Raw genomic sequence first — 27443 nt, forward strand, 5'->3', positions numbered from 1 at the left:
AAGTTGGCTCAGGTAGGTAAATGACAGACACAGATTACTTTGCGATTTGTTTTTTTATTATCACCTTGATGGGAAAAATACTTTTTGATTAAAATGTACGTTACTAAGTATATTTGGCCTCGACTAAAAATTAAAAAATCACATTTGAGGGGTGCACATTGTCGGCCTGTGGCGACCCCCAAAAATCAGTCGGTACGTGACAAATCAGACGTGTTTCAAGCAAGATATCTGGCCTCTTAAAAAATAAAACAATAAGCAACTGGGCAAAAGAAAATGTTAAGCGATCTCGTCGACGGGTAGCTGGGTGTAAGTGGCAACGCCCCCTTTCGGCATTTTCCTGCAACACTTGACCAGCCACAGCATAACAACGCTGCCGACGAGGAAAGTAGCTAAAGCGGTTAGGACGACGACGAATTGGACGCCCAGTAGGAAATTGGTGAACCACCCGAGTCGGCACTCGACGTCCCACTCGTCCCTCGAGATCAGAACCGGCTTCAAGATGTCGACGAAGTCTGTCATCTTGCAATCGAAATCGCAACCTCTCAGAGTGATTTTCTGGAGTTGACTCGAGTTCCTGTAGAAAACGTTGACGTAGTAGTCGGAAGAGCTGCGGCGCAGTTCGAAGAGAATGGTGCTGGCGTACGGGGGGCTGTGGTACTGGAAGGCCCCCATGGTCATGAGCACGTTGGCGATGGTGACGTCGTGACCCGAGAACACCAGAAACTTGGGGGTGTCGGTGACGTTAGTAGTCGCGTTGGCAAAGTGTTGGGCGATTTGGTAAAAAAGGGGGCCAGCTCTCAATCGAGCCATCTGTTGGGTGTAGCACAAAGTCGCGAAGCTCAAATCCGCCCACGGCTTCATCTTGTCGGGAAACACCGTCTGCGTCCACTTTGGCAAAGTGAGATTGTTGAACTGCTCGATGCTCAAAGTGCTGTAAATGTACTCAAGGGTTTGGAGATCGTCGACCTGCTCCCCCGTGTTCTTCGTCACGTAGGCGTACAAGTCGCGATTCTGGCGACTAATGTTGACGAAGTAGTCAGTCTCCAAGAGTTGTTCCAGCAGCAGGTTGAACTTGGGGCAGTCTTTCTTCATCTCCAGGACATTGTCTTCGAGTTCAGGGGTGGTGTGAATCGGAATCGGTTGCCAGGGGATCGCGGGGTCCCACACTTGGTCGGTCTTGGGCGGGTAGAGACCGGCGAGGTTCGCCTCGGCGGACATCAACGTCCTGTCAGTGTCGGTGGAGCGGATGTAGAAGTCTTTTTCCGAATAATGCGCAGAGAGGAAACCGTCGTAGCGCGACCGCAGCCACCGCCCTAAGAGGTAGTGTTGCATCTTGCCTAACTGAAACACGGTTCAATGAGCCGACAGATTTTCGGGGTTCAGGGGAGTTACGTTTGTTAGTTGGCCGTAGCCTACTGGCCAATAGGAAGCATTGTTGTAGGGGTCCGTGGGGTACGGCTGGATGGGGGTACGGTCGCCGTGCCTGTAAATCTGATCGGAAATGTGAACGGGGACGCGCCAGCTGGGGGGTACTTACCACAACCACTGATACCAGGTCGCCTGCGTTACCACAAAAAGCTGCACCGATAAGTACTGCCGCTATAATTAGGTTTAGCATTGTTTACGTGCACACAGCTTACGTTTGTACTCAAGAATCACATTATGTTTGTTCACTTGCTTGTTTTGGCGATAACATATGGACGCAAGATAGTGTTATCTTGCGATCACAGTTGCGATTTCGTGTCGCAACCTCACTTTTGTCCTTGTCATTATCTCATTTCACTCATTTCTTAGATCAGGACCCTAGATATCAGGACGACAACCTCAAAACCTCAACTCCCTCAACTGCACTAGCACACGTCATACTATACCAACCTACATATTTTTATCAAATTGTAACTTTTTAAAAATGTGCCCTACGTTTTAGGACGTTCGCTTCTAATAATGTTTTTTTGTTCGACACTGTCAGAAATAAATATTTGCAGACTATTGGGATGCGTAGAATGTTTTTTTCTAACACTAATATCTTCAACTGTTTTTATAGTGCATTTGAGCTCACACGTTATGTTACCTATAAAATACGTTTTCTTTATAAAACACGTCGTCAGTAGTAACGTTTTTTATGAAATTATAAAACACGCCGTCAATAGCAACTTATTTTATAATTATAAGATTGTAAAATAGGCAGATGCACATTATTCAAGTAACATTTTATTCATCATTTTTACAGTAATTATTTCAAAATGAAAAACTACCAACTATGTCGATGTTGGCAACAATGCTGACAACACGAAACGTCAATTATTGCGCTTTATCGCCAGTTGTAAACATTTAAAAACGCCAAAACGAATAAGTTCATGGGCGCAATTGGTTCGGTTTTCGTAATGATCGCCATACAAACGATGTGATTGTGAAGCGGTGAAGTGAATCGTAACCTTTACGTCGCAGTGCCACCAACGTGACGTTTGAACAATGGCGGAAAACGCCGCAAATTTCACGTTCACGTCGCAAAATCGACCGTCCCTTTTCGAGGTGATCGCGTCAAGGTCCCTCGACGACACTTTGCACCCCGCCCTCCAAAAAGTCGCCCTGGTAAGTGCCCTTTCACTACGACAAAACAACTAACGAGTCGCAGTTTCTCGCCACCAATTTCCCGAAAAATTTCAACTGGTTGGGCAAATACTACGACGAGACTTTCCTAGCGCTCAACTGCGCGCTCCAATACGGCTACTTGAAGAACTACGGTGAGTACTCCCGACTGTCCGACACCATTAAATTCCGACTTTCAGACTCGACATTTTCCGAAAACTTCTACGGCTTGCAACGCGTCCTCGACGACGGCGCCGCCTTGTCCCGCCACCACCGCCGCATCTCGTTGCTCTTCGCCGTCTTGTTGCCGTACTTCAAGCGAAAACTCGACGAAAAAGCGTCGTTGTACCGGCTGGAAAACGCGGATGGTTGCTTGCGCAATGTAGGTTGGTAACGCGTGGAGTGACAGCTGCTACACTAAACTCTCTAGAATTTTGAGGGCCGCTTCAAGAAGCTTCTCATCTTTTCTCACTCGACCTTCGAGGTGACATGGGGGCTGCTCACGGTCTACAATTACGTCAAGTACATGTCCCACCAGACCGACGCACAATTACCCATCCTGGCACTGATCAAGGTCAAGCTGGCGTACGGTGACCCCATTCCCGAAGAACCCAGTTTCTGGGCTACTCTCCTCAAGGGACACTTCGCGGACTTGTGGCAACTGAACGTTCTCAAGAACGCCATCACGAGCACCTTCGAAATTATGGCGTTTTTCTTGCAGTTTCTGCAGGCGTGGAGTGCCCAACAGAGTAATTACAGCATGACAGCTCTGCCGACTGTACCACCACCAGTGGTAATAAAAATAAATACAGTCATCGCGTTGGTGGTGCTGAACGATTTTGTTGCAGCCCGACGGGAAAGCCCGGAACTACCAAAACAAGTGCCCGATTTGTTTGCAGCACTGGAAAATCCCGACAGTTCTTCCGGTTTCCGGGTACGTCTTCTGCTTCCCTTGCATCTTGAGGTATTTGAGGGAGAACCAAAAGTGTCCCGTCACGAATCTTCCAGCCAAACCTCTCGACATCATCAGGCTTTACGATAATGAATAAAACGCAATATTCTCTTTTAAACTTTTTATTGAAATAAACATGCAATTTATGAAAACAACAAAAAGCCACACTTTTTGTCAAGCAAATTATAAAACTGTTGATTAAAAAATTATTAAAAAAAAAAATAAAACAAAAGAAGTCTCAAATACCTGGGAATTAATCCATGAGGTCCTTCCGGTACACTCATCCTAATCCTAGTAATCCTACATCCTAATCCTTTCATCATCATCATCATCATCAAACAGTTTAAATCCACTTCATCGCCAAAATCCTAGGAAAAGTATTAAATTCCACCGAAATTACTACGTTAGCATATTTTTTAAACAAATCCTAATCCTAGGAGTTTGTCCTTCCTCCCCGGTGAAGTGGAGATCAAAATCCCGTGTTTGTGAGACCTATCGCATTGCAAAACATCTCGTTTAAACACTGATTTTCGATAAAGAAAGTCAGTACGTGTTATTTTTTTAAATTCTACTCGTCAACATTATTAATGATTACATATTTTTTAAAATGATTGTGTCTGAATGTTAAAAAAATTGAATAACTTATTTACCGAGCCTTTTAATTGTGTGAAGGGGGGTTGGGTGTCCTCCTAACACTCCGAAAAATGCAATGCTTAGTGTGTTTTAAAGTTATTGATTAGATCCTCCTCCACGATCTTTGAGACTCCCTCCTAACAACATTCATCCACTCCTCTTGCATCCGGGTGTTTGTGTCAAAGATAACATTTTATTGTCTATATTTTTACTAGCGACTTTATTTTTTTTTCCAAAAACCAGTCCAACGCTGATTGACTCAGCAAATTGTACGGTAACAGAAAAAGAAACAATACATATTAGTGCCTTATCGTATGTCTAACCTAGTTGTTTTTGTTGATTATTTTTTTATAAATCGATCATTAAAAATTTAATTATAAAATTACATAAATGGAGCAGAGAAAAAAAACGACTTTTCCAGGAATGTCACTTAGAAGAGAGGGACAGACAACACAGTTATGTCGGCTAAATGAAAACAAATTATTTATCCCAGGGTTACCAACCGATTTTTTTCTCTTAATTTTTGTGAAATCAAAAAGCCCCGGTTTGATACGTACATTATACAAAAAGGCCAGTCCGTAGAGGAGGTTAAAATGAATTAGGAGCGTGAACGGCTTCTGGAATAGCTTCTCTTGACCGGACTGTAAGTGGGAGAGCCTCTTCGGCGGGGCGAGTACGAGCGACTGCGCGACCTTCCACCCGAGCGCCTGTCGCTGCCCCCGCGGTCTTCCTTCACCCGTATGTACGACACCTCACCCTGAGACGACAACAATTAAACATAGACCAACTCACGGGCGTTCCACTTACTTCATGGGACCTAAATCGCGAATCGTCCAACTTTTTAATGGCGTACTTCATGTCTTCGTATCGTAAAAACTCCACGACCCCCGATCCGTCTTTGAAAGCGTCGGCGAAGCACACGTCGCCGGCCTCGCGCATGTGATCCTTCAGGTCCTGCCACGACCCCGACGGAGGCAAACCTACAGACGCAACCGTTAGGGGGCCCCCGCTCAGACTCGCAATCGAGTTAAAAAAAGATAACCTTTGTCGTGTTTACGTTCCACAAATACTCGACCCGTTCGCATCGTTGCGTGAAAACGTGCTCGAGGAATTTCAAGGACACTCAATGGGGGCCATAAATACCTGTGACGAGGACCCTGAACTGCGACCTCCTGGCCGGGGGGCCTCTGGAGCTCCTGCCGCGGTCGCCGCCGCCGCGTCCTCCCCTGAAGCTGCCGTGGCCGCCGCCTCTCGGGAATTCCACCCTCAGGCGGTACCCGTCGTAGTCGTAGCCGTCGCGCGCGTGGACCGCGTCATCCGCATCCCTAATCCACACACATTAGACCATCTCCGGGGGCTGAAATCCTTCATACCTGGGATCTTCGAACTCTACGAACGCGAAAGGCGGCCCCCGTCTGTTCTTCAAGTCGACGAACGTCACCTTGCCGAATTTGTAGAACAGATCCTGTATGTCCTTGGTGCGGATGTCAGGGGGCAGATTCCCCACGTAGATTCGGCAATCGTTGCGGCTGTTTGACATCACTACCGCTGAGAAATTACACAAATTGGCTATAAACAATTCGGTAAGATGGCGGCTCGAGGGCGTTCGTTGGCGTTTGTTTTCGAGTTTGACAGGCAGTGCCATCTCGGACCAGAGGAAACAGCGCCATATTTGAAACGTTGAGGTTTCGGAAATTCTTTTAGAGGAACCAGGATAAGTGGTGTTTTATCTGACCGCATCCTTTTTTAGGTTTTTTTTCTTGTCAACATGTTGTCGAGAAGCGCGGCCACTTCCTGGAGACGCCACTACAAAAGCGAGAATTTTTTTAGCAAGAGCACAGTCACTCGACTGGAATTGTGTTCGTGTGTGGTTTCTTCGTAGTTCTTGTAGGAGCAGCATGGCCAGCAAGAAGAACATCCTCCTGTTGTTCGACCGGCCGCGAGAGCCGGTCTTCATCGCGAAGGGCTCCAAGAAAGCTGTTTTCTCGGTGCCCAACGAGTACCTCGCCGACAAGTACAAACCCCTCGGCGTGGCCCTCACCAACCGCTTCGGCGAAGACGCCGACGAACGCATCGACGTGAAAAAAATCTCGATTCCGCCTTTCGGCGAGATCCTCGAACTAAGCCGCGACGAAAACTTCTCGCTCTTCATCCCCAAGCACCGACGCATCGCGGGTCGCCTGATCGACATCTTCCTCGGCATGCGCAACGTGGACGACCTCGTCTCCGTGGCGGTGTACGCGCGCGACCGCGTCAACCCCTACCTCTTCAACTACGCCCTCTCCGTGGCGATCCTGCACCGGCCCGACACCCAGGACGTGGACCTCCCCTCGTTCATCGAGTCCTTCCCCGACAAGTACGTCGACGCCAAGGTGTTCGCGCAAGCGCGCGAACAGGCCACGGTGGTACCGGAGGGCTCGCGCCCCCCGATCGAGATCCCCAAAGACTACACCGCGTCCGACTTGGAAGAGGAGCACCGGTTGGCCTACTTCAGGGAGGACCTGGGGATCAACCTCCACCACTGGCACTGGCACTTGGTGTACCCGTTCGAGGCGGCGAGGGAGGTCGTCGCCAAGAACAGGAGAGGCGAGTTATTCTACTACATGCACCAGCAGATCATCGCCAGGTACAATTTCGAGAGACTGTGCAACAAGCTGAAGAGGGCCACCAGGTTCAACGACTTCAAACAAGCGATCCAAGAGGCGTATTTCCCCAAGTTGGACAGCTTGGTCGCCAGCAGGTCTTGGCCCGCCAGGGTGGGCAACCAGAGGTTGAAGGATCTGAACAGAGAGGTGGACCAGATCAAGCAAGATGTTGACGATCTGAAGAGGTGGAGTGACAGGATCTACGCCGCCATCCATCAAGGAAGCGCCACCGACGTGAGTCTCGAACCTCCTCTTCGACTCTCTTTTTTTATGTTTTGGATTTAGGAGCGGGGTCGCAAAATTGAGCTGACCGAGAACGAAGGAATCGACATCTTGGGCAACATGATCGAGTCCAGCATCCTCTCGCCGAACCGCACCTTCTACGGGGACATGCACAACATGGGGCACGTCTTTATCTCGTACGTGCACGACCCCGACCACCGCCACTTGGAGTCTTTCGGCGTGATGGGCGACTCCGCCACGGCGATGCGCGACCCCATCTTCTACCGCTGGCACTCCTACATCGACGACATCTTCCAGGAGTACAAGGCCACGCTGCCTCGCTACACCGAGAACCAGTTGAATTTCCCCGGGGTCACGGTCTCCAAGGTGGAGATCCAGGTGCAGGGCGGTTCCGCCAACACTTTGAACACGTTCTGGCAGCAGTCCGACGTGGACATGTCCCGCGGCATGGACTTCCAACCCCGAGGCTCGGTCTTCGTCCGCTTCACCCACCTCCAGCACCAACCCTTCACCTACAAGATCACCGTCAAGAATTCGAGCAACGGGAACAGGAAAGGCACTTGTCGCATCTTCATTGCGCCCAAATTGGACGAGAGGGGCAATCCGTGGTTGTACCGCGACCAGAAGAACATGTTCGTGGAGTTGGACAAGTTCACCGTCAACTGTAAGTCCGACTGTTGCTTTGTATGAACCTCTAAGAGCTTGTTTGCAGTGAAGCAGGGTCAAAACAACATCACCCGCGCCTCGAGTCAGTCCTCGGTGACCATCCCCTTCGAGAGGACCTTCCGCAACCTGGACCTGAACCGGCCCCAAGGAGGAGAGGAGTTGGCTCAGTTCAACTTCTGCGGGTGCGGCTGGCCCCAACACATGCTCATTCCAAAGGGAACTCCCGAAGGAATGCCGTGTCAGCTGTTTGTCATGATTTCTAACTACGAAGATGACAAGGTGAATCAATCGACGGAAGGGGTGTGCAACGATGCCGGAAGTTACTGCGGAATCAAGGACAAGTTGTATCCGGATCGTCGCTCGATGGGTTATCCTTTCGACAGGATGCCGAGGAATGGGGTGGACACTCTTCAACAGTTCTTGACCTCTAATATGCGCGTTCAGGATGTCACCATCAAGTTCACCAACAGAACGGTCAGGCCGAAATCACGTAATTAGGATGTTTTCAATGTAGTCGAGCTGAGGAATTATAACGCTTTTTAAATGCAAATATATTATTACAGCAGCAGAATTTGTGTTTTATTAAACAAAAAACAGAAATAAGTGTTGAAAAAATTAATGGCGCGCATAATAATTTTCATTTGGTAGCACTGTCGAGTATTGTGGAGTGTCTAAAACTCTTAAAATTTGTCTCGAGGCTGTGGCTTACTTAAAGAAGCTTTTGGAACAAGAAACTTCTGGAGATAAACGTGATTTTACTAATAGTTTTCGGTCAACGAACAAATTTTGAAAATCCGCAGAGGGCGCCACAAGCACCAACTTCACAATAACGTTCTGTAGATATTGTTCATGGTAAACAAATGTTGAAATGTTGCATATTCTTGTTTTGTGGGAGTATCCATTAATCCATTATCCATTTATTCTATAAATATAAAATCAATTGCTCTATTCTCAACAATAATGTCGGCCATTGTGAGTGAGTTTGAGTGGACTTGAAAATTTGAAATTTGAAATTTGAAATGACCAAATAAAAATTCTTTTTAATTTTGAATAATGTAGGTACTACAGGTCATCCAGAAGGCACTAGAAGTGTTAATATTTTCTTGTTTTGTTGTCTTTGCGCTGTAGAGTGATGTGATAACATCTCTTGATCGGTTGTTACAACAGAATGTGTGCCCGATCAAATAGGTACAACATGTCATTTGAATTTTATTAAATTCTCTTCATTTTATCTTGGGGGGTAACCTCATTATTTCGCCTTAAAACTAGTGCAAAAATCCTGTGATAGAGTGTGTGGCGTTTGGTCACTTCGTTGATGGATGTGTCACAAAATCAAAGAAGTTACCATAAGAGGGTGCCCCATTTCAACTGAGTTCCAGGTATGTACCCCATTTTGTGGGGCCATGTTTAATATAAAGACATTTGCTGTAAGAATGGGGAAAATGATTTAAAGATTGTCGAATCCAAGTTGGCTCTGTCGAGAAAATTTTGAATTTCTTAACCTACCTGATGACGTCATCAACGCACAACTTACCAGAAATGTATTCAACAAGTTTGCCTTATTTGTGTGAAATGAAAGTGGCACTGGCGTTATGGGAATAATATGAAATATTATTTTAGCCCACTTTTAACCCAAAATAAGAATTTGGTTTGGGAAAAAAATCTATACTTAATTCATAAATGTGCATCTGGCTAAAGACCCGCATCTAGTGTTTTCAAGGAAGTTAACTTCCTTGAGTGTTTTGTTTTGTTGTGGTTGTCAACCAAATTGTCTACTCTGAAAATATGTTATAACAATTATGTAATTTGTATTTTCAGTGGAATTTATCAACAATAAACAAATTTTGAGTAAAAGCGTATCATTTTAAGGTTAGAAGCGGGGACCAATCGCTCGCGCTCATGTCATTACTGTGTAATAAGTGTGTATTCTACTGTAAATACTGTCATTCGTCATTACTCATTTGTCAACGGTCCAACGGGTAGTAACTTTTCTAGTGAGAAAACTAAAGGTGCATTCACACTTCCATTGGCACCTAGATTTATAATGTCTAGAGTATACTCGTCTAAGTAGTCTAACCTACAAACGTGTGATTCCCGAAAATTAATTGAACACTCGAGCGATCAAGATGAAAATACGTCTGAGCTATATCTAATTTTTTATCTGGAAAGATGCATTATTGTTTTTGAACTGTTGTACGGAGTGATCAAGAAGGACTGTTTAAGTTGGTAACACTGGATCGTATTTTAAATCGTATAACAGGAGTAACTTCCGGTTGTTGGTGGCTTGTCGTTGTTAATGCTATACCTATATCAGATATTTGTCAAATAAACCAACAAAACATATCCAGTTGCAGTGTTATAAATAACCGAATTAAAAAATTTTCTCAATTGTACTGCCAACTTAAACAGTCCTTCTTGATCACCCGGTATAACGGTCGTTCAAAAAAAAGTGGTCAAGTGTGTTAGTGTGTCTTGTTTTTTTTTTTTTCTCTTTTACAAACCTAACTCGCCTTTTTAGTTGGTAGGCTTGAACATTTCTTCCAGCTGCATAATCTGGTAATGTAAATTACCTATATCATTAATTTAAAGGAAAAAAATATCTTACCCAACAAAGTAGTTCTAAAGAGAAATGTTTTTTGTAAAAGAGATACTTTACACCGTTGCTGAAATAATGTATAAGTTTTTTGTATTCGATTTGCCACAATCAGATCTATGAAACACTATTTCATACTGGATTTGGCTCAAACTATAACAGAGGTATTTTCAGTTTTATTAAAAACAGTATCCTGGCGCTTCTACTATTTTTACAAACTAAAAGAATTTATTTTTCTTTATGAACATGTGCTGTTTGTGTTTTGTTGGTTGTATACTCATAAAATTGTTATAAAAGAATTATTTTTTATTTTATACATTCATTCCTTATTAAATTATCTACAATAATTTTCTATCAGCATTTAGTTCGTCGTTAGAGCAAGTAGTAATGATACCAGATAAGACACTGGCAATAAAAGAAATTTGTGATTTTGAAACGACTTTATTTGCTAGTTTTAAAATGGTCTTCGATTTCGTACAGAGCTTTGTCTTTCGTTTCTGGTAGAAACAGAATAAGAATGATGGTACCGATCAGTGCCAACATACCATAAATGAAGAAAGCACCTTCCGGTCCGAAATGAAGAAACATCGACGGAGTAGTTTTGACAACTGAGAAGAATGCGACGTACGCCGACAGAGCCGATATCCCACTACCTACACCTCTGTTCGCCAACGGAAACACCTCGCCCATCATGGTCCACGGCAAAGGTACAAAACCTATAGTGATGAAGGCGACATAAGTGATTAGAGATATCAAAGGTACAAAAGTGTAAGCAGAAATTGCCGGATAGAATTTGACAGCGAAAGTGAACGAGCTCAAGATGAAGAGCGAGACGAAAGTACCACTTCCGCTGATGATCGCTAGAGGTCTCCTACCCAGTTTTTTGAGGAGGAGACAAGCGAGTACTGACATGACCACTCTGATGGTGTCTATGATCAACATTGCCAAATACTCGTCAAAATTTCCTCCGAGAGTCTGTTGGATGATGGAAACTGAGTAAAAAGTGATGGCGTTGAGTCCCGACCATTGACAAGCAACGAAGAAGATGACGATGATGATGAGAGGCTTGATGAACTCTGGTTTGTTCAAGTCTTTGATAACCTGCACAAAACTCTTCTTGTCTTCGTCGTTAAGAATTGCTTGTCTGTTGATGAGGATGTCGAGTTCCGTGAGAGCTTCCTGCGAGTACCCTCTGCACCAATGAAACGCCTCTTTCGCTTCTTGTATCCTCCCCATCTTGGCCAGCCAGGTCGGCGATTCCGGTACGAACAACATGGAGACTATGCAGATGACCGGAAAGCTGCAACAAGTCAAAGCGGTGTTCTGCCAGCTCATGTAGGTTCCGATCAAATGGGACAAGAAAAGACCCAGAGCTATGGCGAAGCTGATGGCGGCCAGGAGAAACCCGCGATAATGGGGTTCGGAGGTCTCGCTCATGTAAACTCCGGTAGGGGGGCCTAGGAGGCCGACGCAGAATCCGGTGAGAAATCTTCCGCTCAGGATCATGGTGACGTTCGAGGCGAAGTAGAGGATGAGCCAACCCATGACGCAGGGGACGCACGTCACCATGTGGATCGTCTTGCGGCCTATTCTCTCCATGAGGTAGCCCCCGAGGATGCAGCCGAGGGCCATGGGCAGGGCGGCCATCGAGGCTATCCACGAGGAGGTCTCCTCGTCGATCTCCATCGATGTGGAGTTGAGTTGGGGGAGCAAGATGGCGGAGTAGCCTTCGGTCATGCCCAAGCTGATGGTGATCAGGATGGGGCCGAAGGCCACGAAGGTCTGAAAGAGTTTCGGTGAAATTGCATCATCAGTAGCGGTATTACAACAAAAATGAGAAAAAAGAAAAAAAAAGAAAGCAGGTGTAGTAAAATAGAGACATAAGAGAACAAAAAGAGAAAAAGAACAAAAGAAACAATTGTAACGAAGAAAGAAATTGTTTGGAAAAAAGCGTTGCTTTGACCAAAAAAAAAAACCAAAACTCACGGATATTAAAGAAATGAAAGCATAAAATATGAATTTAAGATTTTCTGATATAAATAAAGACAAGAAATGAAGCAAAAATCAAAGCAAATAAAAATAGAGAAGAAAAAAACAAGGGAGTAGTAAATTAATGATTACATTTGGAAAAAGCAGAAAAGAAATGTCTAAATTAAGAGGAGAAAAATAATTGCAAATGAGAAAAGGACGTGAGGATGAAGGATAAGATGAAGAAAGTGATACGGCGAAAAGAAAGGAATAAACATGTTAATAAAAGTGATGACATATTTACAAAAGAAAGTTAAGTAATTACGAATTAAGTAACGAAAGCTGTTACACAAAGACAGTAAAAAAGAATAAAAATGAAAATAAAAATGAATAAATGCAAAATGTAAAAAGAATAAAATATCACCAATTGTAAGAGAATTATCGCTGTATCTACGTAGATCCAATATTTAATGAAATTTATTAGCAAAACAATATTAAATTTATTATAAAATCATAGGTTACATTAAAATTACAACAGTGCACAGTGGCGTAGAATACAACATTTCTTTGTTTAATTTGAGATTCTAAAGGTCGCGACCACCTTTACAGTGGAACAAAGGTGTGATCACGGTGAGGCGCAACGCCATAAAAACATTCTTTTCTCATTTTATTTGTAACATCCATCGTAAAAGTATTGAATAATCTGTAGTTATAAAAACAAAAATAGAAAGAAAGGAATGATGTGTTAATAATGAGAGTTATTATATTAAAATTACGAATAAATTATAATTTACAAGAATAAATGTTGTGAGAAAAGATGCAGGGAAGTTGTTGATGTTAATACTTAAACTAGAAATAAAAGGAAAGAAAAAGCAAAGGATAATGGAGCTGAGAAAATTCTTAATTGAAAGTGAACAAAGATGGAATATACGACGTGATGGAAACAAATAATCTGCAGAGATCATATGGAGATTATTAACCAGACTACATAAAACATTAAGGTGGCGAGGATTTAATCGTAAAACTTTTGCAAAATAAAGGCAATAACTAAGAGACTTCCTGGTACGTTTCTCAACGGTCTTGATTTTTTCCCATTCTTTAGGAACTCACCTGACGCAAAGGCGGCGAAAATCTGGTGTGGTCAAACATTGTAGGTACTGTTTGGCAGCGAAGAGTGTTTTTATTTTTAGACGCCTCACCAACACTTATCGAATATACCTTTGTGCGACATTAGCACCAATTACTCGCCTCTCTCACGAAACAAGACTGTTGCTAATTGTCGCTTGATTACGCTTAATCATCGTTAATTTATTGCCGCATTGTTGGCTCAACTTGGGAATTAGAACCGCACTACAGGACAAACAAGTCTTCTATCACTAAATCACAATTGAAGGTTTGACGTCTTTTTCACTTTTATCTGGGGGTTTGACGTCTTTTTCACTTGTATCGTCATCTGGTCCTCGATCTCGTGCAAAGTCTTGTCTTTGGTTTCTGGCACGAACTCCTAATTCAGGGTTTGACGTCTTTTTCACTTTTATCTGGTCCTCGATCTCGTGCAACGTCTTGTCTTTGGTTTCTGGCACGAACGCCCAAACGAAGACCGTCCCCCAAAACGCCACCGTTCCGTAGACCAGAAACGTTCCGTGGGCGCCCAAATTGTCGAACATGCCTGGACTCGTCTTGACCACCGCGAAGAAGGCGGCGAAAGCCGTGAACGAGGAGATGCTGGAGCCTATGTTTCTGTGGGCCAAAGGGAAAACTTCGCCCATCATGGCCCACGGCAGCGGGACAAAACCCACAGTGATGAAGCTGATGTAAGCTACCAGAGACGCCATCGGGATCACGACGTAGTGCGAAGAGTCGGTGAAATAAGTGTAAGCGCTGAGGAGGAACAATGATGTGAATGTTCCGATCCCGCTGAAGAGGGCCAAAGGTCTTCGTCCGATTCTTCTCATGAGGAAGCAAGCCAAGATTGACATCACCACTCGGATGACATCGACGATCAACATGGCCAAGTACTCGTTGAGACCATCTCCGAGTGTCTTCTTCATGATGGACACCGTGTAGAAGGTGAGGGCGTTGACTCCTGCCCATTGGTTGGACACGATGAACACAACGATGACCACAAGAGGCTTGAGGAAGTCGCTTTTGAACAACTGGCCAAAACTGGTGTCAACACTTTGTTCTTGTCTTGACATCATTGCTGCAGCCTCTTTTTTGGCCTCGTCTGTCTCTCCTCTGCACCAGTAGAATGCCAGTTGGGCCTCTTCAGTGCGCTTCTTCTTTGCCAACCACGAGGGAGATTCCGGGACTAGGATCAACAAGCTCAAACTCACTATAGGGAAGATGCAGGAAACCAGAGCTGTGGTTTTCCAGTCGAGGAAAATTCCCAAAACATGGACCAAGAGGAGACCTATTGCGAGAAAAAGAGAAATGGCCGCTAGGAGGAAGCCTCTGTATCGAGGTTCTGACGTCTCGCTGATGTAGACTCCTGTAGAAGGTCCCAGAAGGCCTCCACACAGACCGGTGAGGAATCGTCCGGTCAAGATGGTGCTGATGTCGGAGGAGAGAGCGATGAGTGTCCACCCTACGAGGCAAGGAATTGTCGTCAAGACTTGCGTAACTTTTCGGCCGAGTTTTTCCATCAAGATCCCACCCAGGAGGCAACCGAAAGCCATGGGGAGGGCGGCCATCGATGCTGAAAGCTCTCCGTGATCACTAATATTGATCGTTAGAGGTACTTACCTATCCAAGAGGACTCTTCTTGGTCGATAACGATCGAGCTCTGATTGGAGTGTAGTTGCGGCAGGAGAATAGCGGAATAGCCCGAAGTCATCCCGAGGCTTAGAGTAGATATTAGAGGTCCAGACGCGACTAAAACCTGAACACCTGAACTTTTAACAAAACAAACGAAGGGTTAGCGTTAATTACCTGTCGAAACAGCGGTGGTACTTGAAGCAGGCCCTCAGGGAACTTCCCGAGGGCCGCGATTGTTTGGCTGACGCAGATCTTCATGAAATTTCGGCGGACACGGCGAACGACCAGCAGGATATGGTCGTAGTTGCAAAAGTGAAATTATCGACGACTTTCACTGTACCTAGCCATTGTGACGTTTCAATTTGGTTTCTTCATTTCAATGACGATTGGAAAGTAAAATGTGTTGTTTAAAGCAAACGACATTGAAATCTTATGTAAATAAACGTGCGCTGCGTGCGACAGAGGAAGTGTCAGTCGGCATTAAAGTACCAATTGTAAAAGCGGTCGAAGGTGTAATGTTACTTAAGAGCTGAGTTGGTAACGCACTAATTAGAAGTGCAAAAGAAATGACAATATAAACATTGATTTCAAAGGAATTAAGTATCATTGTTTGGTAGAAATATCCGAAATGATAAATAACCGGCCAGTGAGTGTTTATAAATGTGCTTATGATGCAAGCAACAGTCATTTAATTTCATTTTTCTATTTTGGGTTTATAACAAAGATATTACAGCACCCAAAAGAGTGCGTTAATGGCTGATTTGAGTGCTGTAATAGACCAGTACAATTTACATTTTTAAGGTTGGTAACTTGCAATGTCAAACATCAAATGACAAACATCAAATTAAGTTAAACAAACGATATAACAATAACTTCAAATTGAACTTTCAAATGGTCCACTGTGCGATTTTTCATTTAAAAAGGCGCAAAATAGAAAAAAAATTCTTTACGATAAAGCATTTTGTAGTATTTACGCCTTCATAGCGTGCGCGGTACAAAATGCTTCTTATAAGACTTATATCCATAATACAGGGTGGCTTTGAAAGTTGTGCAGTTATTTTAACCAGTGGTAGAACTCCACAATAGGTAACGATTAAGCCAATAATACCTTATACAAATGTTGATACTTTTCGAGAAAAAGGGGCTAAAAGTTTCTTTAAAAAAGTTTGGGACCCACTGAATTTTATGAAAAAATGGTTTAAAAAAGATCATAGTAGACTGTTTTTTGTTGTCATTTAATTCAAAATTCAGTCACTTTGACAAGAACCTCAATTTAAATATCAAATGGTTTCCCCCAACTTGGAGAAAACCGATATGATTTTGATGATATTCACATCTAGCACGGCAAATCTACGGTGAAAGGTTTCCTCAATGGATAATTCCCAATGCACGAACCTTTGTAAATAAAGTCACTAGATATATCTAGTGACTTTATTTGTAAACGTTGTGCAGCATCATCGCGATTTCGGGCGTTTCGAAATGACTAAGCGCGATCTTGCCCGACAAGGAGAAGATCGCATTTTAGGTGCAGAAGAAATTCTTCACGAAATCGAAAACTCACGAACAAGTTGTTACTTTGTTGTTTAAGCCATTGTTGTTTTCTGAATAAGTTGCAGGCGCTATTTTATCACTTTACAAATTTTTATCAGAGATTTATGAAGAAATTTTACGATTCAAATCAAACATAATCTTGAATGACAGAAAAACTTGACATTTTAGTTCGCTCAATAGATATATGGTTTGCTCGTACATCAAAACTGCCCGCCAAATTTAAAATTTTTCAGCGGTTCCTAAACAAACAGTTTCCTTTGATTTTCTTGTAAACCATTAACATTTTTATATGGCAAGTTGGGTCATTTTGCCTTCTTTTAACACGTACAACCTCAGGTTAAAATATCTGCACAATTTTCAAAATCAGATTGTTATTTGAATCTCAACAAAAACACATTTTTATAAATAAAAATTTCCATGATGAAAGACGTAATTGGATTTAATCTGAAAATGGGTAAGTTATTATAACTTAATTACCAGTATTTATTATCATAACATTGTGAACATGTTCATTCCTTTGTGTTTTATTTCTGATAAGAATAAGACTCTACGAGTATATCTTTATTTACATTTTATTTTTTATTTTCTCTACAGATTTATGTATTTATACTACCACTCTAGTATATTTTTAAACGAATTCTTGCCCGTCTACAAAGCAAAACTTATTTGAACAATCTAATTAATTTGTTTTTAGTTTAAAGCATTAGAGACCAAATTGTTGATAACAAAATCCCAACTAAAAACGTTGGAATAAAATAAATTGTAAACAGTAGAATATAATGAGCGACCTCGAATCTGAAAATAAAAAATTACTTTAAATACAGATCAAACAGTGGCCGAAATGATTTAAGGTTCATCATCTATCGTTACCTTTGCATTCTAACCCTTGCTTTCGGTAAGGTATTCAACGGATCCTTGAGTAAATAGATTCTTATTCCTTTTAAGAAATTGCTGTAATATCTGTCCCACTTAACTAGTCTAATGTCGAATGGGAACAGTTTTCTCTCTTCATCATTCGTACGATCCCACAAACGCTTTACATTGCCATTCGTAAATTTCCAATTGGTATTCGTAAAAAAACCAAACGAATCGAGGAGTTTTCCGAGATGTCTTACTTTTAGTAATGTTTGTGGTTTTTTAGCCGTCATAATGTGATGGAAATCATACAGAATCGCCAATGTGTAATTGAATAGTATTTTGAACAAAAAGTAACAGAAAGAATTGCTCGTGCATGTTAATCTAGGCGTCCACATAGCCTTACTGGAAGGATAACGATGTATTCCGGTCTTAAACGCTTTGAGATAATCTGTGAAGCTAGTTGGATTATCGACGGAGGAAACGTAGTTGTATACAGGAATGGGGTCCTTGTGGGGTATGTCCCAAGCGCACGCAATCATTGCTGAAGTTACCAAATCGACAGGGACACACTCAATGTTGCTACCTTCTTTATATAAAACAACTCTAAGTAATGCCAAAGCAAAAAATGCCGTGAAACCAAAAGCTGCAAAAGAATCTACCCAACTTTCGACAGGGTCTTTGTAGGAAGAAGTCACTAAAACTTTTGTTGTAAGTGGTTGCTGTTATAATCCGGTCTCTTACCTATTGCCGGTCGAAATATTCCAATCGGTAATCCATCTGAGATTTCTTTAATCATAGATTCCGTCATAGCTTTGGTGAAAGTGTAAGTGTTAATCCATTTCTTTACGATACTGAAAAAAGAAAATTGCTAAAAGAAGGTCTTATGGAATTCTAACACAAACTTCACCCTAGAATGTTCTCCAGTGAGTGATCAACAAGAAAACAAATCAAGAGTGCTACCTCATCTTGTGTTTTATCGAAACGTCTGTCTTAGCTTAATCGTACACATATGTATACTTGCTATACACAGTCGTTTTATTGGTTGTCTACGTCACTAAAAATCTAGTATTAATTAATTAATTATCTTCGTATCCCACCTCCACCCGGCGGCACGGCAATTTTGCCGGAGTACATACACTATTACGGATAATACTATCAAGTAATAGTGCAGTGCTTATCAACATAATTACCGGCGTCTCGCCTCCGCATTTTGACTTTTTTGTGTTTTATGTTCTGTGTCAATGTTAAGGAATTTCCTCACGATGTGACATGAGTATAATAATATACCTTTTTGAATTTCAACCACCAATGTGTTCTCTAAGTCCAAAATTTTTAAATTTTTAAAAAGAGATTGGCGTACTATTCCTGTTGCTGAAATTATAAATGGTAAAATCGAAATTTTTTCTAAACACCAAAGATTTCTCATAGCAACGGAGAGTTCTAAATATTTATTAATTTTTGTATTATATGTCTGTGTTATATTGTGTGAATTTGGAACAGCTATATCTAAAAGATATGCTTGCTTTTGTTGTTTATTTAAAATAATAATGTCTGGTCATGTCAGTTAAAACTGTCCGATCAAAATATAATTTGTAATTGTCATTTTCTAAACAACTTTCTGGTTTATAAATGTAATGTGGTTGTGTATCCTTTAATAAATTGAATTTAACTGCTAAATTCATGTGTATAATTTTTGCGAATATATCATGACGTTTTTTATATTCGCTTTGAGCCAAAACGGTGCAAGAAGAAATGATATGTTCAATGGTTTCCCCTTCAGTTCCGCAAATCCTACATTTATCAATGATCAATTGTAAACCGCATATGTGTTTTTTATAATTTCTTGTGTTTATAACACGATCTTGTATTGCAAATATAAAACCCTCAGTCTCAGGATGAATATTTGATTTTTTAAGCCATGCATGAGAAGCTTGAATATTAATTTCTGGCTGTTCTAGCTCTTTAAAATATCTCCCATGTAAAGACTTTTGTTTTATATTTGCTATAGTGTCAGGTATATTTGGCTCAACAATATCTGAAATTATATTATCACTTAAATTTAAAGGTGTGTAACCTTTTTCCGCTGAAACCAAAGCATTAAAAAAAGTGTTATCGCGAGCTCTATTGAGAAAATAATTTTTTAGTGAAGCAATTTGATTATGTTGTAGAATTTCTAGATTTGAAAAACCCCTACCACCATTTTCGCGTGGTAAATTAAATCTTTCAATAGCAGATTTGGGATGATGTTTACAAAATTTTGTAAAGAGAACTCTAGTTTGAATATTTATATTCTGTAAATTAGTTTTGGACCATTTTATAATACCAAAAGAATAGGTCAACAATGGAACAGCATATGTATTAACTGCTTTAATTAAATTATTACCGTTTAATTTTGATTTTAAAATAGATTTAATTCTTAAATAAAATTGTTTTTCTAAATTTTCTTTTATAATTGAATGTTGAATATGATTTGATTGATTAATACCTAAATATTTATAAAATTCTCCTTTATTTAAATTTTTAATGATTTCTCCTTCTTTAGTTATATATTCTAAATTTTCGTAATGACCGCGACATATTGATTGCGTTTTACACTTATCAATACCAAAACTCATGCTAATATCATTTGAGAAATTTTCAGTTATTGTTAATAAAGATAAAATGTGATTCTTTTTAGATGCATAAAGTTTTATGTCATCTATACAGGGTGGTCCCGATATAACCTGCCAAAAGACATCCAGTAATAGGTGACGATGAGTAGAACTCATACACAAAAAAAGTTTCTAATAAAAGTCTTTTCGTTTTCGAGATAAAAATAATTGAAAATTTGATCAAAATTTGCTGTACGCTAATGAGTTAATCGGTTTTAAAAAGGTAATTCTGGTTACTTGGCTGCAATTTCTTTAGCAACGGTACCTGCAACACCTATGACATTTGTCAAGTTTAATTTTAAATTTTCGAATCCTTCAAAAGGTTATGAAATTCACAAAACAAGAATACGCCGATTTGCATTTACTCTATGGCGAAACACGTGGTAATTCAAGACCGGCAAGGCGACCATACGGCGAGCGTTATCCTGAAGGAGTCCTTCCGTCCCGTTGTACTTTTGTGGAGCTACATCCGCATTTATGTGAGGTTGGTTCTGACTGATTCCAATACGATGGCGTCCCCGATCCTCCATTTAACCCCTCTGGATTTTAATTTTTGGGACCACACGAAAGATTTAGTATACGAAGTTGAAATAAATACAGGAGGCCAACTCCAGAAACGCGTAACAGACGCCGCGAACCAGATTCGTAAAAACCCAGAAATGCTGAATTCTGTTTATTAAAATTGGTACCAGCGTACTCAAATGTGCTTAAATGCCAACGGAAGGCACACAGAACATTTATTATAAAATAATTGTTCTAGTCTAGTTTACCTTTCATTAGTTAGTAGATATTCTCAGTTAGAGTTGAAAGTACGAATATGTAAAGTGTAAATAAATTTATTCAATACATTATTTTGGCTATTTAACCACAATTAAGACGATACTCTTGTTACACAGTTCTTCCACAATTTTGCACACACTACCTCTACATTTATTTACACATTGAGGAACACCACTTTATTTATTACTCATTCATCTCAGTCTACAAAATCAGCTTTTGTACCTAAATAAGCTGGTGAATTAACGCACACAGTGTAGGTACAGCGTTTTCAATAAATGTCATTAATTTGATTTAGTTTGTCAGATTTGAGATTTGTCATAAACGATTCAGGTACCTATGTTGCTTAGATACTGTCATACTTACAAACACCAACAATTAATTCCTGAGTAGGTACGTATTTTTGTGGTCAGCAGCGTCGAATGGGTGTGGATAGGGGTTAATTTATCCCCATTATTTTGGACCTAACAAAATGGGGTTTTTTGGACTTGTTAGATCCTTCTAATGACCCAGAATTTTTTTGGCAGGTTATATCGGGACCACCCTGTATAAAGAAGGTGATTTAATTTTGATAGTGTGGTATTATTATGTCTAATATTAAAACCGTATCCAGTGCTATTTAATAGATTTGTCAAAGGATTAATGGCTAGACAAAACCATAAAGGACTTAAAGAATCTCCTTGATAAATTCCCCGTTTAATTTGAATAGGCTCGGATTTTAATTTAGTATTGTTTATTGATAAATTTAAAGTAGTTCTCCAAAATGTCATTACATGTGATAAAAAGTTAATCAAATCCAAATTAATTTTATAAATTTTAAGTATTTTAATTAACCATGAATGTGGTACTGAATCATAGGCTTTTTTGTAGTCTATGAATGCGGTATAAATATTTCTATTATTTCTTCTATCTTGTTCCATTATTACCGTATCTATTATAAGTTGTTCTTTGCAACCAAAACACTCCTTAACACAACCTTTTTGTTCTTCATTAAGTATATTTAATTTTTGACAATGGTCGTAAATTATTACTTTAATGCAAGATGTCATAATTTTATAAATTGTAGGTAGACATGTGATTGGCCTATATTTTGATGGATTCTTAGTATCGGAATCTTTTGGTTTCAGATATGTTATACCATGGGCCAAAAACTCTGGAAATGTGTTAGGTTCCCTAATAAATCCGTTAAAGTGATCAAGTAAGCATTTATGAATACAAGTAAATTTTTTTAACCAAAAGTTATGAATTTGGTCACCTCCAGGGGATTTCCAATTATGTGAACTATTAATATTTTGAACTAAAATTTCAAGGCTAATTTGAATATAATGTGGATTATTACTATCTGGTATCTCATTTTCTAAATTAGGAATCCATTCTGCCTGATTATTAAATTGAACTTCATTTGACCATATGTTTGACCAGAATTCTTTAATTTCATTTATATTTGGTATACCATTATTATTTTGAGTTTTATTATCTGCTAAATTTTTGTAAAACAACTTCTCATTATTTCTAAATAGTTTGTTTTCAAATTTCCGTTGTTTATTATTTTTATATCTTTTTAATCGTTTAGAATAAATATTCAATTTTTGTAATAAAGTGTCTTTAATTTCTATTAATGTTTCATTATATTCGTTATATTTTAAACAATGTATTCTGTTTTTATTTAAAATCGATTGAATACAGTTATTTAGATGATTAGAATTTATACCCTTTAAATATTGAGTTATTCTACCTAAATCTCGTCTGATATTGTTAATGCGTTTATTTAGTCTTCGTTCCCATTTTGGTAATTCTTTAGCTTTTATATTATTTGTCTGGTCAATTTCTTTTGAACCATTTAATCTGATAATTGTTAAAGCTCCACTATATATAATACTGTGTAATTTTTTAAAACTTGTCGTGTTATTTACAAATTTAGGTAAAATGAATTGATTTAAAATTTCAATCATTGCAAAGAATTTTTTGGAGCTTTGTTGTTTAGGTAATAGTGGTCTATTAAATGGTTCTACAGCGTGATCAACAAGGACTGAAGCTGTTGGCAGCAAATGACAGCAAAATATTCCCAAAGTATGAAAATTTTTTGTGCGTCAGTGTTGGCACCTGCTTCAAGTTGTGAATGTCAAAAAATTTAGGTTATGTTACGAGTTGGTAGTTTTAAAACACGATACGTACAGCTTGACCAGAATAGCTTGGGGTATGAGATGCGCACAAGAGGAAACGAGCGAGTCTCTGTAAGACAAGGATATGGCTATGGTTGTAGGTACGGTACACTCAATGAAGCAAATCTGCTCAAAACAGCCTGGACATGCTGTTACTTGAAGCTTGAAGCGCTTATTTTCGCCCGTTTGTACACGATCTAAACACTTCCAGACCCAACAGACAAGTGCGTTTCGCTAGTGGGAGGGATTTCAGTCCACTGCGTCACTTGCCAAGCTGTTCAGCTGTTCTGGTCGACCTGTACAAAACGACCAAAAACAGTATAAAAAGTAATTAGCCGTACTTAATTAAATGGCCCACTGTTTCGATATTCATAAAAGCGACAGGCAGTGCCTGCATGCCCCTCCTGAGAAACAGAAACATAATGCAGGGATTGGATCTGGGAAAATTTGTAAGGGTGGAACATTAATTTCTTCTTTAAAATGGTTAGGCAATTTCCATATGACAAGCTTGTACAGTAAGGAAAAGGAATGACGGGATTTTTAATGGTAAGAATTATTAGGCCCTGCATTAAACGTGCCCAACAAAGAACTCTGGATGCGTGTGTTTTAAATAAGAGTCACATCTGTTTGGAGTGAAAGCTTTCGCACTGACTTTCGAGGGCTTTGTTCCATTCTACCTCGAACATTCTCGACTACATCTTCTGTAAGTGTAGATGATGTTCTTTCTACCAGTAGCATTTGCCTTTTTCCATCACTGGTTTGTAGGTAACGTTGCACCAATCTCGTGCAATGCTGCTTAAACGCAACTAAGGTATATAACAACTGGCTCGGGGAACATTTGTTGAAATTGGTGATATGCATCATCCGTGCTCCGTGGAATACATGGTGGAATACTACCAACCGTTAGCAGCATCAAAATTTCCAGTCCGAAAGTACGCCATACCAATTAAAATGCCTTGTTCTAGTGTAAAAACCATTTTAATAAATAAATTGATACAAAAATGACACTTGATTTTGAAGTTTGAATTTGCCCGTCAAAGTTGACAACTGAAAATGTAATGCTACCAATTTCACTGAAATTTTCATCATGTTGTCATTGTTGCCAACAGCTTCAGTCCTTGTTGATCACTCTGTATATGTTCAAATTCGTTCAGAGTTCTATTAAATTCATCTTCAATTTGTTCTTTAAAATTTTGATGGTAGTAAAAATTTTGATTAATAACATGTATATCATTATAACTCAAGTCTAAATTATTTATGTCGTTTTGTATCGTGTTGTTTGGTGTTGAATTATTTTGACAACAGAAAGAGTCATTATGATTTGGTAAACTTTGCGGTTCAACAGAATTTTCAACTAAATTATTAGAAACTTCATTATTGTCAGAATAATTAATTGACAATTCTAACTTTACATCATTTTTGATCTTTTCTAAAATTGCCGAAGGGATATAGTTTTTCTTCATAATGGCTCTCCTCTGGTCAGCTAAATTTTGAATAGTAACAGGAAACTGGGGGTACTTACTTTGGAACGCTTTAAATAAATCAAGCCTGTAAGTACTCACAACATCCTGTAGTTTCGTGATCCGAAAATATTCCCGTATAATGAAAATATTCATTTCCATAGTCCATTTTTTGCGTTTTCTAACTTCTATAGCACCATTGGATTGCAGTGAAGCACTTGCAACAACATTTGGCGCGTTTTTATTAGAGAGCGAATTTATTGACATTTAGACAGTTGTCACGGCACTCTATATTATTAATAATTATTGCTTTATTTTCAATGGTAAAACTCATTTTACCACTTATTCTAGGATACGTGATTGTTGTTTACAATTACAGGAAACGTCCGCAAACTTTGCCGAAATGGTAAACTTTTTTCAAGGTTAACATCCTCTACGGTTAACATCAACACCGTTGCTTTAAAAGTGACGTTTCTTTGACATTTCACCAAAAAATCTGTTTACCAGTGGCGTCGCGTTTGGCAATAAAGCTGGTAAATTCGAATGTAAAATGTTGCTGTTGTTTATTTTATAAATTTTCTCCTTTATCAGATAATAATAATAAAATGCACAATTATAATTCCAACGTCTAAAATTCATTAGGTGTGATTTATTATAAAGTAGCGTTTGAGACCATAAATTGTCTACGCTCATGCATTGAACGCTTATTTGCATAGAATTCCGCTACGACATGACCGATTATAATTTGCAACGCCTGCTCTGTTTTCTTTTTGATCACTTTGTACTTCGAAACATGTAATTTTTTTTGTCTCTTACCTCGGTGTCAGTCGATGGGCTTCTTCTAATGAAAGTCTCTTCAACATCGATTCTGCTCGTTCATAGTGCAAAGGGTGGTCGTAAATAACTTCATCGAGAGAGTCGAGGTGACAGTAGACATACGCCGTAGAAGTGTGCACCACCGACTGAAAAAAATCGTAAGAATGGCTTCACAGAATTACCAAACGCTACCATCAAAATTTTAAATTTCTTGCAAAAATCCAACAGAACCTTGGTTCCTTTCACGTTGATGTCATAAGCCGTTTTGATGTTTTCGTTGAAATTCACAGTGGCAGCAACGTGAAAGACGATGTTGGTTTTTGAAATCAACTCCTCTCGATCTTCTGGTGTCAAACCCAGGTCCTCTTGGACACAGTCTCCGACGATCGCAATTACACGGCTTTTATAATCAGGACGTTCATTCTTTAGTCTGTCAAAGAGCTGAAAAAGAATCGCTTTTAGTGACTTTAATGCTAGTAATTGTTGTTTAGCGCGAAATTGAACATTTCTTCAAATCGTGTCGATACGTTTTTGCCTTTCTTCGCTCTTATCAAAACGTAAATGGTGGCAACGTTAGTGCTTCTCAAAAGCTTTTCGATCAGGACTTTTCCTATGAAGCCGGTGCCTCCAGTAACAAAGACACTTTTTTTCTCATAAAATTCGAGAATTTTTGATCGACACATTCTTGTTAAGCGGATTTAATTGTGTATTAACTCGGCAACTGCTGTACCAAGAATAACATGTTTACCCTCCCAATTCTTAAATAACTCATCTGCCCAAGATTTTTTTAACAATAAAAATTATTTGTATTTACTTTTAATCATGTTGTTTACCATTAAGTGGCAGGATTTATAAGGTTGATGCGTGAAAAAAGGTAAAATGCGATTATTTTGATACTGGTCATAACAACGGGATCCACGAAAAATTGTTAAAGCGAATGGAAAGATGAGGTTTTTGATTGTAGACAAAATTATTCCAATGTAATAGTATATTAAAGAACGAGTTTTATAAGGGTTGATTTGGCGCACGAGTCCCAAGTGTAGAAAACGACCCGTAGCGGAGTTTTGTATAGGACGAGTGCGCCAATGCCCTTTTAAAACGAGTTTTTTATGTTATTTTTTAGAATTTGCACCCTTGTTTTAATTTTTAAATAAAAATAGTTACTTATGATGTAGGTGTTAAAAGTGAGATTTTATTTTGTAAGTGGGGTAGATTGGGAAACGAGCGCAGCGAGTTGACCAACCCCACGAACAAAATAAAATCACTTTTAACACGTCCATCATACATCTATTTTTTATACAACTGGTTTGCATTGCATTAAAAAACGCCATCGTATTTTTGATGTTTATTTTAATGTCTGAGGCGAAAATCAGGTAGCTAGTCTTGTATTGACATTTGTTTATTACAAACGTCAAAAAAAGCTTTCATTACGTTTTGTAAAACACTTTCAATTCCACATTATTGCATTCGTAAACATGGAATGCAAAGAAAACGACGTTAATGATGCCGATATCGACGACAGATTTCCTGCAGATATTGAAAAAGCGGCAAATAGAGCCACTTTAACATTTATAAATAAATAAAAAATAACTAGTATTAAAAATACCTTTAACACGGTAAGTTATAAAGAGCAATTTTTAATCAAATTAGCTTCCACTAAAAACGTAAATTTTAATGTCAGTTGTATAAAAAATTAAATTTTCAAATTCTAGGGAATTTTGTATTAATTGGTAATTCAATGTAACATATGTACATATGTTAAAAAATAGAGTTTGAACATTAATATTGGAAGTTTTTTGGTGTAAATGACAATAATGCACTGAAATATTGATAAACATTTTCTTAGAGATCTATTAAATCACGTGTGCTTTAAGACATAGCCATAAACGACTCCAAATTGAATACAATAATAGACCTATTAGAGACGCAGATTCTAAAAAAGCACTTTTAAACGTCTTTGAAACGGAATGTTTGAGTTTATAAAATAGTGAATTTACATTTACCTACTCAAGATCACTAGGCCAAAGGCATTTCGCGATGTATAGATACATCATCCTCTTTTAAGTGGCTTGCCATCTTTTATTTTTGTAAAGTAATAAATGGCTACAAAGAACAAAATTGC

At 39.6% G+C, this 27443-nt stretch overlaps 7 protein-coding genes across 8 annotated transcripts; 2 read left to right on the plus strand and 5 right to left on the minus strand.

Moving 5' to 3' along the window:
• Window positions 1-34: 34 nt before the first annotated feature.
• On the minus strand, window positions 35-1769 carry LOC138128299 (prostatic acid phosphatase-like). The gene is made up of 3 exons (XM_069044512.1): window positions 1538-1769; window positions 1393-1491; window positions 35-1341 (listed from the first exon to the last, which is right to left on the minus strand). The coding sequence occupies exons 1-3, from the start codon at window positions 1616-1618 to the stop codon at window positions 277-279; spliced, it is 1245 nt and encodes a 414-aa protein (XP_068900613.1). The 5' UTR covers window positions 1619-1769; the 3' UTR covers window positions 35-276.
• Window positions 1770-1974: 205 nt separating this feature from the next.
• Window positions 1975-3659, plus strand: Pex12 (peroxin 12). The gene is made up of 5 exons (XM_069044513.1): window positions 1975-2592; window positions 2636-2744; window positions 2790-2971; window positions 3020-3382; window positions 3438-3659. Exons 1-5 carry the CDS (start codon window positions 2473-2475, stop codon window positions 3636-3638), a joined length of 975 nt encoding a protein of 324 aa, XP_068900614.1. The 5' UTR covers window positions 1975-2472; the 3' UTR covers window positions 3639-3659.
• Window positions 3648-5714, minus strand: SF2 (splicing factor 2). Its single transcript, XM_069044519.1, has 4 exons — window positions 5548-5714; window positions 5318-5499; window positions 4982-5154; window positions 3648-4931 (listed from the first exon to the last, which is right to left on the minus strand). Exons 1-4 carry the CDS (start codon window positions 5712-5714, stop codon window positions 4773-4775), a joined length of 681 nt encoding a protein of 226 aa, XP_068900620.1. The 3' UTR covers window positions 3648-4772.
• A 275-nt stretch (window positions 5715-5989) lies between these two features.
• Window positions 5990-8299, plus strand: PPO2 (Prophenoloxidase 2). The gene is made up of 3 exons (XM_069044489.1): window positions 5990-7053; window positions 7105-7726; window positions 7775-8299. The coding sequence occupies exons 1-3, from the start codon at window positions 6073-6075 to the stop codon at window positions 8224-8226; spliced, it is 2055 nt and encodes a 684-aa protein (XP_068900590.1). The 5' UTR covers window positions 5990-6072; the 3' UTR covers window positions 8227-8299.
• Window positions 8300-10742: 2443 nt separating this feature from the next.
• Window positions 10743-13546, minus strand: LOC138128298 (facilitated trehalose transporter Tret1-like). The gene is made up of 2 exons (XM_069044511.1): window positions 13400-13546; window positions 10743-12103 (listed from the first exon to the last, which is right to left on the minus strand). Exons 1-2 carry the CDS (start codon window positions 13436-13438, stop codon window positions 10763-10765), a joined length of 1380 nt encoding a protein of 459 aa, XP_068900612.1. The 5' UTR covers window positions 13439-13546; the 3' UTR covers window positions 10743-10762.
• A 119-nt stretch (window positions 13547-13665) lies between these two features.
• LOC138128295 (facilitated trehalose transporter Tret1-like) lies at window positions 13666-15507 on the minus strand. 2 transcript variants are annotated; one of them, XM_069044505.1, is made up of 3 exons: window positions 15221-15507; window positions 15035-15163; window positions 13666-14987 (listed from the first exon to the last, which is right to left on the minus strand). In XM_069044505.1, the coding sequence occupies exons 2-3, from the start codon at window positions 15123-15125 to the stop codon at window positions 13666-13668; spliced, it is 1413 nt and encodes a 470-aa protein (XP_068900606.1). In that variant the 5' UTR covers window positions 15126-15163; window positions 15221-15507. The 2 variants fall into 2 exon arrangements, with proteins under 2 accessions (XP_068900606.1, XP_068900605.1); XM_069044504.1 differs by having other exon boundaries at window positions 15035-15170; window positions 15221-15505.
• A 1891-nt stretch (window positions 15508-17398) lies between these two features.
• LOC138128303 (fatty acyl-CoA reductase wat-like) lies at window positions 17399-25647 on the minus strand. The gene is made up of 4 exons (XM_069044518.1): window positions 25514-25647; window positions 25322-25467; window positions 18197-18306; window positions 17399-18149 (listed from the first exon to the last, which is right to left on the minus strand). The coding sequence occupies exons 1-4, from the start codon at window positions 25514-25516 to the stop codon at window positions 17464-17466; spliced, it is 945 nt and encodes a 314-aa protein (XP_068900619.1). The 5' UTR covers window positions 25517-25647; the 3' UTR covers window positions 17399-17463.
• Between the last annotated feature and the right edge of the window lie 1796 nt (window positions 25648-27443).

Source organism: Tenebrio molitor, chromosome 4, assembly GCF_963966145.1.
Source record: "Tenebrio molitor chromosome 4, icTenMoli1.1, whole genome shotgun sequence".
NCBI lineage: Eukaryota > Metazoa > Arthropoda > Insecta > Coleoptera > Tenebrionidae > Tenebrio > Tenebrio molitor.